This window comes from Leucoraja erinacea, chromosome 29 (genome assembly GCF_028641065.1).
Source record: "Leucoraja erinacea ecotype New England chromosome 29, Leri_hhj_1, whole genome shotgun sequence".
In the NCBI taxonomy this organism is placed as follows: Eukaryota; Metazoa; Chordata; class Chondrichthyes; order Rajiformes; family Rajidae; genus Leucoraja; species Leucoraja erinaceus.
Window position 1 is genome coordinate 16,603,018 of NC_073405.1, and position 13,115 is coordinate 16,616,132.

Here is a 13,115-nt window from a genome sequence, read left to right on the forward strand (position 1 = left end):
TAAATGGTTTATTGTACTATAGCCATGATAAAAAAAACTTTGAAAATTATAATAATAACATGTTGTTGTCCTCCTGCAAAAAATGTGAATTTTGGAATATTTCTGAAGATTGGTAATTGAACACTTTTCTGTTTTTAATTCCCATGTTTTATTGTTACATGGATATCTCTTATACTTTCCTAGTTATAATTTGCACCAGCATTAGCTGGTATTTTGCATGACTGAAAGGGAGGGTAAATAAAGTCGAGGGGAGTGATGGTGGCAGAAGCTGACCAAAGGGAGACTGAAATGCTCCTCCTGACTCCAGCAACCAGATCTGATGGACCTTTATGGGTAGCTGGTTTGCCTTCGTCTCTCCTGAAAAGGAGAACATATGAATAATATAAGGGGAAAAGTGACTGTGGATTAAGGACTGATTATCAGTTATCACTGTTGCTTGTCGGAAGAAATGTTGTTCATATCTGCTACCGGGTTGGTTTCAAGGGGGAAATGGAGGAGGACTGGCCAAATTTTGTGTCTTCCACCACAGTGATGAATGCTGTGGTGGATGTTTGTGTTCAATTTTTATTTTGTTTTTGTGTTCTTTATTGTACCGCTGCTGGCAAATTCATTTCACTTGTACTTTATGTGCAATTGACGAATAAAACTGATTTTATTCACAGTGGAAGTGGTGGAGGCAGGTTCGTTGGTATCATTTAAAAATAAATTGGATAGGCATATGGATGAGAAGGGAATGGAGGGTTATGGTATGAGTGCAGGCAGGTGGGACTAAGGGAAAAAAGTTGTTCGGCACGGACTTGTGGGGCCGAGATGGCCTGTTTCCGTGCTGTAATTGTTATATGGTTATATGATTGATCGATTGATTGATTGATTGTACTAAACTAAAAGGGCTTGAAAGGTTCTCACGTTTTTAGACCAAATAAAAACATGTCGTTTTAGATACTTCTGTAGTACTTTAACCAAGATGGTATGAACGTGAACTGATATTTACAGTTGCTTTTAATGACATTTTGTTCCGCAGGTCCTAAGAGGATTGGCATATTTAAGAGAGAAGCATCAAATCATGCACAGAGGTGAGACGGAGAGGAGATCGGAAACAGATGGCTTAATTTTTTTTCATGTTTGTTCATGTTACTTTATGAAATTGGGAGCAAAGTACGGTGCAAGTTTTAACAGATGTAGTAAACCTCTAGAATTCAGGCATGTCACAGCCATCATTGTGTAGTCCACTATGTGAGATATTCAATAATGCGGGGATAAAGCACACCAGCTGACTGGTTCCTTAATTATTTTTTATTTTTTGGTGCTTGTACTCTGGTAGACATTTTAAATGCCTGCAGGAACAGCTGAGGGAGAAGTTTTAAAACGGTTCCATTGAGAGCCAAGATGGTGGGTGGGGGAGTTTGTCACGGAAACTTTTTTTTTTTCCCCCAAGAGTAGATGGGAAGCATTGAATGTAACCGTTGTCTCTCCCTTGACCTATTAATTCTATAATTCTGGCACATAGAAATTTGATGGATTCAGCCTGAATGGTGGGTGGTCAGAGCTGCCCTCTGATCTTTAGACTATGCATGTCACGCTAAGGGCCAGGAGGATCCATTTGATGTTGAAGAAGCTAACAGATGATACAAAGAACACTTAGATTACCGCAGCTGCAAAGGGTAGCAGAATGATTCAAAGCCTTGGTTGGTTTAATGAGTTTTTTCAATGCAGAAAGAGAAAACATTAACCTTCATCTTGACATTGTTAATCAAGGTCCCTCAGCTCCTCCCTATTTATCCATATCCTCAGTTATCTGTCAAACCACCACCGACATTCAACCTTGTATGCAATATCATTTTTGTCCCTCCTATTTAAAATTATCAATATCCTCCACCAATTCATCAGCCTAATGAACTCTATGCCGGTACTTTCTCACTCTGATCTCTTTGCCCACAAAGGGATGAAGACAGAGAACCAGAGGTGGCTCTCCAGCAACCAGCCAAATAACACCTGCAGGCGAGATGGTTGTGGCTATCTCTGAAATCATGGCCAATTTATGTTCAGACTCTCGGCTCTCTGGAAAAAAAATCTATTTTGTCTAGCAATGTTGCATACAATATTCAGCTCGTCTGCTGTGGATATTAGTATCAAGTGGAAAATGATTGTGCATAATGGAAACCTTAACTTTGCTATCCCAGAATCGTTACTCTCCGCATTCGTGCAAAATTTATGGCAGGATGATAATTCCTTAATAGGAAGTCACATACTCACCGTCACATGGCACATACCTGTACTAGAATTCAGCAGTAAAATTCCTTGGACATGAGTAGGGCTGATAAGACAGATGAATGACTATTATGTGCATCTCTCTCATCACTTGAACAAGAACAAACATGTGGAGATGTTTGTGATGGAGAATCCTCCATGCTGTATAAGAGGAAGCTGAGGTCCAACAGGTTACCGCTAGTAGGAATGCAAAGAATTATGTACTGTGCTGCTACAGTGTGAGCCATATTTTATCCAACTGAGCAACACCAGAAGTGGCAACCAAAAGCACTTTACAAAGATGGCTTGGCCCATGTTTATGGAACCCAACTGCATGGAGTATGAAAGTGTGGCAATCCAACATGTGCATTTAGGCTGTTCCCCAAGTTACAGATTATGACTAACATTTCAAATATCATAAGGCCTCCAACAACATAGGTGGGCAGTTATATGCTTGGTAGTACATTGACAGCAGTATAGTGCAGAAATGCCAAGAAAGGGATTGGATTGAGGGCATGTGGAAAAGGAGTTGCAATCAAAAAGCTTCCTCCTTTGTTTTCCCCTCTTCCCCATCACCCAAACCATCTGCAAAACCAGTCAGGGACCTGCATGCTGACCAATATTCCAATGAGCAATTCTGCTTTTATACCACTGCAAATGAAGCAACATAACTACATACATTGCGGCTCCCCACGGCACCAAAGTGCAGAAGACATGTCAAGCATGTCTTCAATTGTAGCACGGATCTGAGCAACCTCCCTCTGTTCAAGCTACAGAATGGGGTATTCATTGCTATTCCAGGTTGTACATACTGCTCCAATTTGTTTGAACGTTGTACCTCTGAGTAAATGTAATGAATGGCAGCTAGCTGAAAGAGTGTAATTGCCTAACCTGGCTTTTATCTCTTAAGATCATGTCTGATCTATCTCCATATCTCGGATTTGCCTTAATGTCCAGATACCTATCGGACTGTATTTTCAATAAGCACAATAAGTCTCCATGGCCCTGAGGTAAACATTCAAAGGTTTGCCATCCTCTAAGTGAAGAAATGTCTCCCATCTCTGCCGAAACTGACCTATCCCTATAATTCTGAAATCTCCCCCCCTCCTCCCGGTCCATCCATCCTAGATTCCTCAGCCAGTAAAAATGCAAGCCCTGCACTTAGCTTAGCTTTACTAATTTTGTATTTTTTTAGTGAGTTCTCACATTCTTGTAATTTAAGAATTCAGTCCCAGTCTGTTTCTCCATACAGAAAAACAGTCTATTGTGCTCTCTCTCTGGCAAGTACATTTTTTATTTAAGGAGACCAAAACTGTACAGGTGTAGTCTTGCCAAGGCTCGATGTAATTGCAAAAACACTTCCTTGTATTCAAACCCTCCAGTAAGAAAGACTAAGTTACCACTAAAAAATAAACTGCTGGAAGAACTCCAATGGGTCAGCAGCAGGAAAATGAACAACATTTTAGGTCGGGGACCCTTTTTCAGAAGATTTAATGTATCAGAAAGAGTGATGAGCTGCAGGATAAAGGTATCATTCTGATTGCACCGCAATCTTGTGGTTGGAAACCAGCTAAATATTGATGGAACCCTTTCCAATTCAAAACCCCTCCAGGACAAACCCCTCCAGGTTTTCTTTATTGCCATGAGTGCAATCAGTGGCAACTCCCCTCCACCCACCTCGGGAACTGGTCACACACCTGAAAGACCCTTGTTTCCGAGTGCCTAAAAGGTGGATAATTGATTATAATGCCAGCCCTTAAACAAGTGGTGGTCATCTGTGTGAGACGATAAAATCCCACAAATTCCTCCACTAAAGTACAGTACTTAAGATGGCGTTCACTCCAGCAGCTGCTGATAGCCTAATTCCACCTATGAAACTGACATTTCAGCGTAGTGAACTAGCCATCCCATTTCTTGTACACTCCATGCACAGGCTATGTCCTCGTATCTCTCTATCATGAGATGCTTCCGTGTAGTTGCAGGTGGGCATGGAGATGTCTATGGTTTAGTTTTAGTTTAGTTTCCGAGACCACACCGACCAGCGATCCCCGCACATTAACCCTATCCTATTTATATTTATACTAAACCTGTACGTCTTTGGAGTGTGGGAGGAAACCAAAGATCCCGGAGAAAACTCAAGCAGTCACGGAGAGAACGTACAAACTCCATACAGTACTGCACCCATTGTTGGGATCTAACCCGAGTCTCTAAGGTAGCAACTCTCCGCTGCACCACTGTGCCGCACTGTGCATGAAGCTCCTGTGCTTGATCTTCCCTTTCCACCTCTGGATCTCGCGGTGTTGCTCCATGAGCATTAAACTAACTGCAGAAGATGTGGACAGGTTCAAAAATCTTGTAACTACATAACAAAGTTGATGTTTGCACTAATTCTCTGAAAACTTAGCCAAATGAAGATGCAATACTGCTGTGCAGTAAATCTTTCTTGGACTCGATCCAGATATTAACCATAAAACTGCAGTGTTTGTCAGGTTGAATTATCAACTCAGTTGATGTTCAGCTCCATTCTGCTCCTGCATTAGTTTCAAAGACAAGTTTCATGGAACTCAGAAACAAGTACACCCTGGCACTCAGTACTGTTAAATTCATTTTAATAACCAATTTTTAATTGAAACTTATCTCTCCCATGGGAGAGTTTCTTGATGCTGTCAGCAGCTTTGCACAGGAGCACATTTTTCCCTTTGAATTTCAACGTCCTGCTGCAAAGTACTTGCTCTCTGGTTAAGTTACTGCCTCTTGAGTGGGAGGGGGAAAAAAAGGGAAATTGGAAAGTTTTTAACCATAAATTAAATGGATCTACAATTACATCTGTGATTTGTCAAAACAAAAAGTGAGTTTTGGAGAATCATCTGGTTGTTAAGATTGAACATCTTACCACAGATGGACAATGGAAGGCAAATAAGTATTTTCAAACAAGGGAGAAGCACTGTGAGATGAGATTTGGTAAATAACGTTGGGAGCTGGCACAAATGTAAAAATTGTGCCACATTTTGTTTAGTAAAGGTCTACCATTCTGTCATATTCATAAGGCTGGTGGTGAAATATTTCAGGCGGTTAAATATTTGATATTTTGTGATTCTGAAGCAATGGCCACACCTACATGATTGGAGTGATAGATGCTTTTTGGGGGGGGGGGGGAAGCTAAAAAACAATTGAAAATCGCCAGGATTGTGTTTCTGGATGGAGACTCTTCCTAAATTTTGCTATTGATGTGTGAGAGAGAGAGAGAGAGATAGAGAGAGGAAAGGGAAAAACGGCTTTTCTATACTTTGTATCCTCCCATGAATAATTGAGAACATGCTGTTACAAAACTGATTACAACTGAACTGATTTTTGATAATTAAGCTTGTGTTAATGTGCCTTTACTCTGAAATTGTGATTTAAGACAAGATTATTCCTGGAAAACAATCTGGTTTGATGGAGGAGGGAAAGATAAAGCACATCCTTGCAGAATAAGTTCTAAGGACATTTTAAAACTAGGCTGTTTGCTAGCGTTTAGGTCTGTGTGTGATGGTGACCATTATTACCTGTAATCGGCCACTGGACTCACTGCTGTGTGGTACTCCCTATTAATATAGACTAATTTGGGTGATCTTGATTCTAGTATTTAGAGCGCAGGAGAAAGAGTACTTATTTTTCTATGCACTTATGCAAACGAGTTCTCTTTGGCATCATGTTCTTAACCAGATATGTACAGTGCCCTCCATAATGTTTGGGACAAAGACCCATCATTTATTTATTTGCCTCTGTATTCCACAATTTGAGATTTGTAATAGAAAAAAATCACATGTGGTTAAAGTGCACATTGTCAGATTTTAATAAAGGCCATTTTTATACATTTTGGTTTTACCATGTAGAAATTACAGCAGTGTTTATACATAGTCCCCCATTTCAGGGCACCATAATGTTTGGGACACATGCCTTCACAGGTGTTTGTAATTGCTCAGGTGTGTTTAATTGCCTCCTTAATGCAGGTATTCCATCACCTTTGGAAACTTATATTGCTGTTTACCAACATGAGGACCAAAGTTGTGCCATTGAAAGTCAAAGAAGCCATTATGAGACTGAGAAACATGAATAAAACTGTTAGATACATCAGCCAAACCTTAGGTTTACCAAAATCAACTGTTTGGAACATCATTAAGAAGAAATAGAGCACTGATCATCTTGCTAATCGCAAAGGGACTGGCAGCCCAAGGAAGATCTCCACAGCTGATGACAGAAGAATTCTCTCTATAATATAGAAAAATCCCCAAACACTTGTCCGACAGATCAGAAACACTCTTCAGTAGTCGGGTATGGATTTGTCAATGACCACTGTCTGCAGAAGACCTCATGAACAGAAATACAGAGGCTACACTGCAAGATGCAAACCACTGGTTAGTTGCAAAAATAGGATGGCCAGGTTACAGTTTGCCAAGAAGTACTTAAAAGAGCAACCACAGTCTGGAAAAAGGTCTTGTGGACAGATGAGATGGATTAACTTATATGTTATTGGCAAGAGCAAAGTATGGAGAAGAGAAGGAACTGCCCAAGATCCAAAGCATACCACCTCATCTGTGAAACACGGTGGTGGGGGTGTTATGGGCTGGGCATGTATGGCTGCTGTAGGAACTAGCGTACTTATGTTCATTGATGATACAACTGCTGATAATAGTAACATATTGAATTTGGAAGTGTATAGACACATCCTATCTGCTCAAGGTCAAAATTAATTGGCTGGCAATTCATTCTACAGCAAGACAATGATCCCAAACATACTGCTGAAGCAACAAAGGAGTTTTTCAAAGCTTAAAAATTGGTCAATTCTTGAGTGGCCAAGTCAATCACCCGATCTGAAACCAATTGAGCATGCCTTTTATATGCTGAAGAGAAAACTGAAGAGGACTAGCCCCCAAAACAAGCATAAGCAAAATATGGCGGCAATACAGGCCTGGCAGAGCATCACCAGAGAGGACACCCAGCAACTGGTGATGTCCATGAATCACAGACTTCAAGCACTCATCGCATACAAAGGATATGCAACAAAATATTAAACATGACTACTTTCATTTACATTACATTGCTGTGTCCCAAACATTATGGTGCCCTGAGATGGGGGGACTATGTATAAACACTGCTTTAATTTCTACATTGTGAAACCAAAATGTATAAAAATGGCCTTTATTAAAATCTGACAATGTGCACTTTAACCACATGTGATTTTTTTTAATTTTTTTTCTTTCCTATTTCAGATCTCAAATTGTGGACTACAGAAGCAAATAAATAAATGTCGGGTCTTTGTCCCAAACATTATGGAGGGCACTCCATAATTGATAAATATATGTGCATAAATACACTGTCTCCTTTATGCTTTGCATACCATAAATTCAGTGTTTGTGAAGCTTAAGTTATTGGAACTCTTTTCAAGAGCCCTTCTGTACTTCACCGGATCATACTGTTTACTTTTACCGCATTTGTCTATCACAAAAGATTTTCCTGGAATTGCATCAAACCAATTTTTTGTGAGTGTTAAATTTTCCATATATTTTGCAATAATCCATTGCGATTTCCACTTCAATTCGATCATTGTAACTCTACAAGTTTTAAGAAATATCAGCTGACAATTTAAAATGCATGAAAAAGTAAATGCAGGTCAAGGTAAGATTTATCAAATTAAAATTGTCATCTGAATTGATATTAGGAAGCATTTTTGATGCACCTATCATTAAATAGTTTACAACTCTATATCGAGACACATATGAAAAGTGGCAGGATAGGTGTTTGGCCACAGCCAGCATGTACAAGTGACACTGCAGAGAGGGGTGCTTTAAAAAATACTAAAGTACTACAGAAACTCTAAATGAAACTCTCTCATCATGCGGAAACCAACTAACTACTACAAAATAATCTCCTCATTTCCTAGGTGGGTCTCACAGTATTTCTAGCAAATGTAAAAATATTTTCAGCAAACCATTGAAGGCAGAAGAGATTAATCTTGGCAACAAGGCCTTGCATCTTCCAACAACCATCTAATAAGCAGCTAGTTTTCCCTTTTGTTAATGTCTTATACATCTGTGAAAGGTGGCAGAAGTATCAGACAATACAAGAATAGTTAATAGATAGATAGATGGATCCTTTATTGTCATTCAGACCTTTTGGTCTGAATGAAATTATGTTGCCTGCAGTCATACACAGTCATACACAGATTCAATAATAAGAAAACATACATGTTCTTTATGATCATTTCCTATGAGCAGAATTTTTTCCCTCCAATAAATTTAAAGCTTTTTTAGAACATTGTATGGCTACAAGTGAGTCATACAGTTATGGTGCTTCATGTAAAACAGACTTGATCGACCTAATATTTTTTTTCCTGGCTCAATTTTTATCTGTTGCATTAGTTTTCACAAGTGAAGTGATTGCTCAATCATGAGCAAAGGGAAGTCTGTGTGTAAGTAGCAATGTAGTAAGTAAGATATTCAGAGGATTTAACTTTTTACCTAATATTAATATGCTCAAAGGTGAGGTTTCCTATGTTAAAATAAATAAATGAATAATCAATTTTAAAAATGGGCACTGAGGAGGTTGCAGTGTATCGAAATGCTTGCACTGTTTGTATTCCCTGAATTATGTTGTCATCTATTTCAGATGTGAAACCATCCAACATTTTGGTTAATTCTCGTGGTGAGATAAAGCTCTGTGATTTTGGAGTAAGTGGTCAGCTTATTGACTCGATGGCAAACTCCTTTGTGGGAACTCGATCTTACATGTCTGTAAGTCTTTTGTTCATTTTTCCAGCTTTGCACAATTTTTTTTAAATGACTAGCCATTTATGAACAAGGGAAACTAACTGATAATATCAAACTCCTGCTTAAGATGTGGCCATTTGTGCGATGCATGTATAAGAAACATGTATCCTCCTAAAATGCTGTGGTTATTCAAGCTGTATTCTAGCTAGGTTAGCAGTGTAGCAAGATTGTGGTCTCTTATTTTAGAATTGCTTTGCCAAGAGAACTAGTTTGTTTACATTCTTCATGTTTTTTTAGACAGGAAAACATGGTACCAACCAATAGGTTCTGAGCTATTTTAAATTTCAGTTTCATTCTTACTATGAGGCCACTGGAGTTCTCTGTGGACTGAATTTTATTGATCATTTGCTCTCAACACAGCCGTAACCTTCATAATGAATCAAAGGTAATAGTACTGGTTCTCATCATGTTCTTTGCAATCAAAGCTCACTGGTGGCCCAGAAATAGTCTATGTGTAACCATTCCTCAACGTATTATTAGCCTGAAGAAGATCCTGACCCGAAATGTCATCTGTCCATTCTCTCCACAGTTACTGCTGCCCCGTTGAGTTCCTCCAGCACTTTATTTTTTTTGTTCAGGGTTCCAGGATCTGTAGTTTCATTTGTCCCAACACACGACCAACATTGAGTCTGAAGGCTAATTTACAGGAAGCAAAATCACCTTGTTACCCTCTTCTAAAGAAACATATTGCTAAAACATATCACTTTAAAGCACATTCAAACTTTTTCTAAAATGTTTTGGCTGTGACGGTGCAGTAATGAAATGGGGGGAACAATGATGGCCCTCTAACATTAAATTGTTTGGCCTTTGTACTAAATCATCTTCCTCCTCTTAGATTGCGCCTCTTAAATAATAGACGTATTTATATTTTGGCCCATTATGTAATTCAGTTATGATAACTATATACTTTTTCTTTCTTTGATTTAGAAAACAGGTTTGAAATGAATACATCTTAGTTAAAACTTATCAGTGGTTCATTTTAAAAAGGATAATTTTTATCCTTGACCAGTCGGGACCTAGAACAATGTGGCTAATGCTTAATCAACCTTGGGAATGGATTGGAAAGCCATTCTGTTTGGGGGCATTTCTGATTTAATAACAATTGCTGGTCTTGTTAAAAATGTCCACATCCATGAACACAGTTAGAAAGGTTTAAGTTGGTTATCTATTTATGATATAAATAGCTCTACTATACACTTTGTTTCCTGTTACTTGCAGCCAGAGAGACTCCAAGGTACCCATTATTCTGTGCAGTCTGATATCTGGAGTATGGGCCTTTCCTTGGTGGAGATGGCAATTGGAAGATATCCTATACCCCCACCTGATATGAGGGAGCTGGAGGCCATCTTTCAGTGCCAATCAATGGAAGGAGCAGGACGAGAGCAGCATAGCACATCACCCAGATCAAGGGCTCAAGGACGCCCCGTCAGTGGTAAGTACCAGTCAACTCTCCTGCTTAATGGTTTCCACAATATAATTCCATTTATTGATTGGTTTGTGCACATTTGTTAAAATGTTAATACAAGGAACTGCAAATGCTGGAAGTTTGAGCAAAACAGTGCTGGAGTAACTCAGTGGTTGACTGAGTTACCCCAGCACCTGTGTTTTGCTTGTTAAAATGTTGCTCTTTGCTTTGTGCAATTGCTATAATAAGCCTGCACAATAATCTCTTTGATTGCTGTGCTATGTTTAGCAATCCCAAAGAAAGTTCTTCATTTTAGGATTTGGAGGTAGTTTTTCTGTTCACTGTGCCCTTGCAGAGAACATAGAATCTTCCCAACCCCTTCACTGGTTACCTGCATTCTGACTTGCGTCAGGAAGGTACATTATCGTTAATGTAAAACAATTTTTTTTTTGAGGAAAAGCCATTTTCTTCCCCTAACTGTTTTCTTTTGCTGGCTTTCCAGTGCCAGAAACAGACAATATTGCAGGTAGCCACATTATAGGAAACTGTCGATACAACACAGCAACATTTTTGAGTTGCGTGAAAATGCAAGAAAGAAAACGCTTATTCGCTTTCCGGGCTTTATTCCCATCTTCTACTTTGATGTCGTTGTCCAAGTATGTAGCTACTTTTTAAAGAAAAACGTTGAAAGAAAGGTAACTGCTGATATGCTCAACAGGTCTAGAAAACAAGGACAATTGGGCCACATATTCAAAGAGTGGTGATACGGATATGCAGCGAGGAATCTGGCAGTAGGATCGTCAGTCACAATTCAGATCATTGATATGAAACACAATTTTGTATCAGCGTCTCTCCCTACAAATGCTGCCTAACCTGCGAAGTATTTACTTCATATTTTGTTTTTGTAGGTGTCCAGGATTTGCCTAGAAACAGCTGTAGTAATTGGTTCACAGATCTGCTCTTGCAAAATAGAATCATTGGTATTTGGGCTGATTTGTTCCCTTTCTATTATGCAGGGCATGGAATGGACAGTCGACCAGCTATGGCTATTTTTGAACTTCTGGATTATATCGTTAATGAGGTTTGTACTTGTTTTTAGTAATGACATTTTGTCAAATCTTATCAAATTTGTAAAATAAAGGATAAATATTGCATGATCAATAATTTATATGAAACATATAATTATTTTTATATATGGGGGAAAAAAATATATTAAAAAATGTGCCAGGTTAGAATTCTGCTTTCATACCCTGCCTGACATAGCCATATGGTGATGTATTTGGAGAATTAGAGATCTTTCCCACTGCATAATTAGAAACATTCCAGGTATGAAACATCATTTGCCTTTACTGCCAAAGCTGATATCTTGCAGTTCTGCAGATCAGCACCTTGAACAGAGCAAATCTTGGCAGAAAATTAACATTTTTGTAAATAGCTAGATTTAGTTTGATATTATTGTCACGTGATCAAATACCATAAAAAGCTTGTTCTGTTTGTTGTCCAGTCAAATCACACAATTCATGAGTACAATAGAATCTCCTCTAGAACAGCACACAGAGTTCCCATGTTCCAGCACCATCTTGCAACTTCCAAGTCTCTGAAAAGTCCAATTCACTAAGTCTGAGACGATATGCGATTTCTTATATTCTCATCTTATGGCCTAGTGCCCTGGCAGCACTGGATCGATGAATCGGAGGTCAGCCAGGCATTGCGAGATGCAGTTGGCTTGTTCTGCCGCCACTCTGTACAACTGTCACAGGCTGCACTCGATCCACTTTCTCACATGGCTGCTGCAGGGCTTCCCACAGCCACCTCAGCCACCAATCACACTGCAAATACGCCATCAGCAATCGCCCCTCCACTTCCGTGTATTACAGCCACCATGCTCCAAGTCCCAATGTATTCATGAAACTTTAGCGCCCACTCAGAGGATGCGGGATTTGTGAGCAATTCACAGCCGCTGACCTTCCCCATCACCTTTCACTATTGCCTGCCATCTTGAATTGGCTCCGTTAAGTTTCCCAGTGCCTTTAGGATTTGGATTCCTCTTCTCTCTTCCTTGCACCCTCAATAATGCTGAGAAATCCTGGCACAACTGGCAATACTGAATTCCATGTGGCATCCAACAGTGGATTGTCAGCAACTATTACTTAGCTGGTTCTAGACAAGGTGATAGAGGTCTGGGATCCACGTGCCTACAAACAGTTAAACACGGGGAACAGCTAGTGTTCAATTCATGTAGTAAACTCGAGGTGTTAGTGCATGTAAACACATCCAAACTTTTTCAATATTTTTAAGGCAGAGCTAGCCATTCTTGATAAGGGGCGAAAGGTCATTGGGGAAGATGGGAATGTGGTGTTTCGGATACATTCAGATCAGTCGTGATCTTATTCACTGGTAAAGTGGGTGTAAGGGGGCAAATAGCCACTCCTGCCTCATTTCATTTGTTTGTAACATACTCCATTATTCTTATTCTAAGATTATAACCCAGTGAATAAAAATCTGGAAATGCCTATTTAAAACTGTTTTTGCGTGACTGTTAATTCAAAGCTATAAGTTGAGACGGAATGCAAATATTGCTTTTCACCAACAATTTAGAGGTTGTCCAAAGTAACAGGGTCTAGAGGGGAACAAGGCCACTTAAATATATGACT

At 39.3% G+C, this 13,115-nt stretch overlaps 2 protein-coding genes across 3 annotated transcripts in view; both read left to right on the top strand.

The window, feature by feature from the left end:
* LOC129711242 (elongation factor 2) overlaps positions 1 to 13,115 on the top strand; it is a 523,480-nt gene that overhangs the window by 234,598 nt on the left and 275,767 nt on the right. The gene's annotated exons all lie outside the window — the stretch shown is intronic.
* LOC129711246 (dual specificity mitogen-activated protein kinase kinase 2) overlaps positions 1 to 13,115 on the top strand; it is a 45,820-nt gene that overhangs the window by 24,805 nt on the left and 7,900 nt on the right. The window contains exons 5-8 of the mRNA XM_055658768.1: positions 1,022 to 1,073; positions 8,896 to 9,020; positions 10,275 to 10,488; positions 11,478 to 11,542. Coding sequence (XP_055514743.1) covers positions 1,022 to 1,073; positions 8,896 to 9,020; positions 10,275 to 10,488; positions 11,478 to 11,542 — 456 coding nt within the window. The remainder of the gene's footprint in view (positions 1 to 1,021; positions 1,074 to 8,895; positions 9,021 to 10,274; positions 10,489 to 11,477; positions 11,543 to 13,115) is intronic.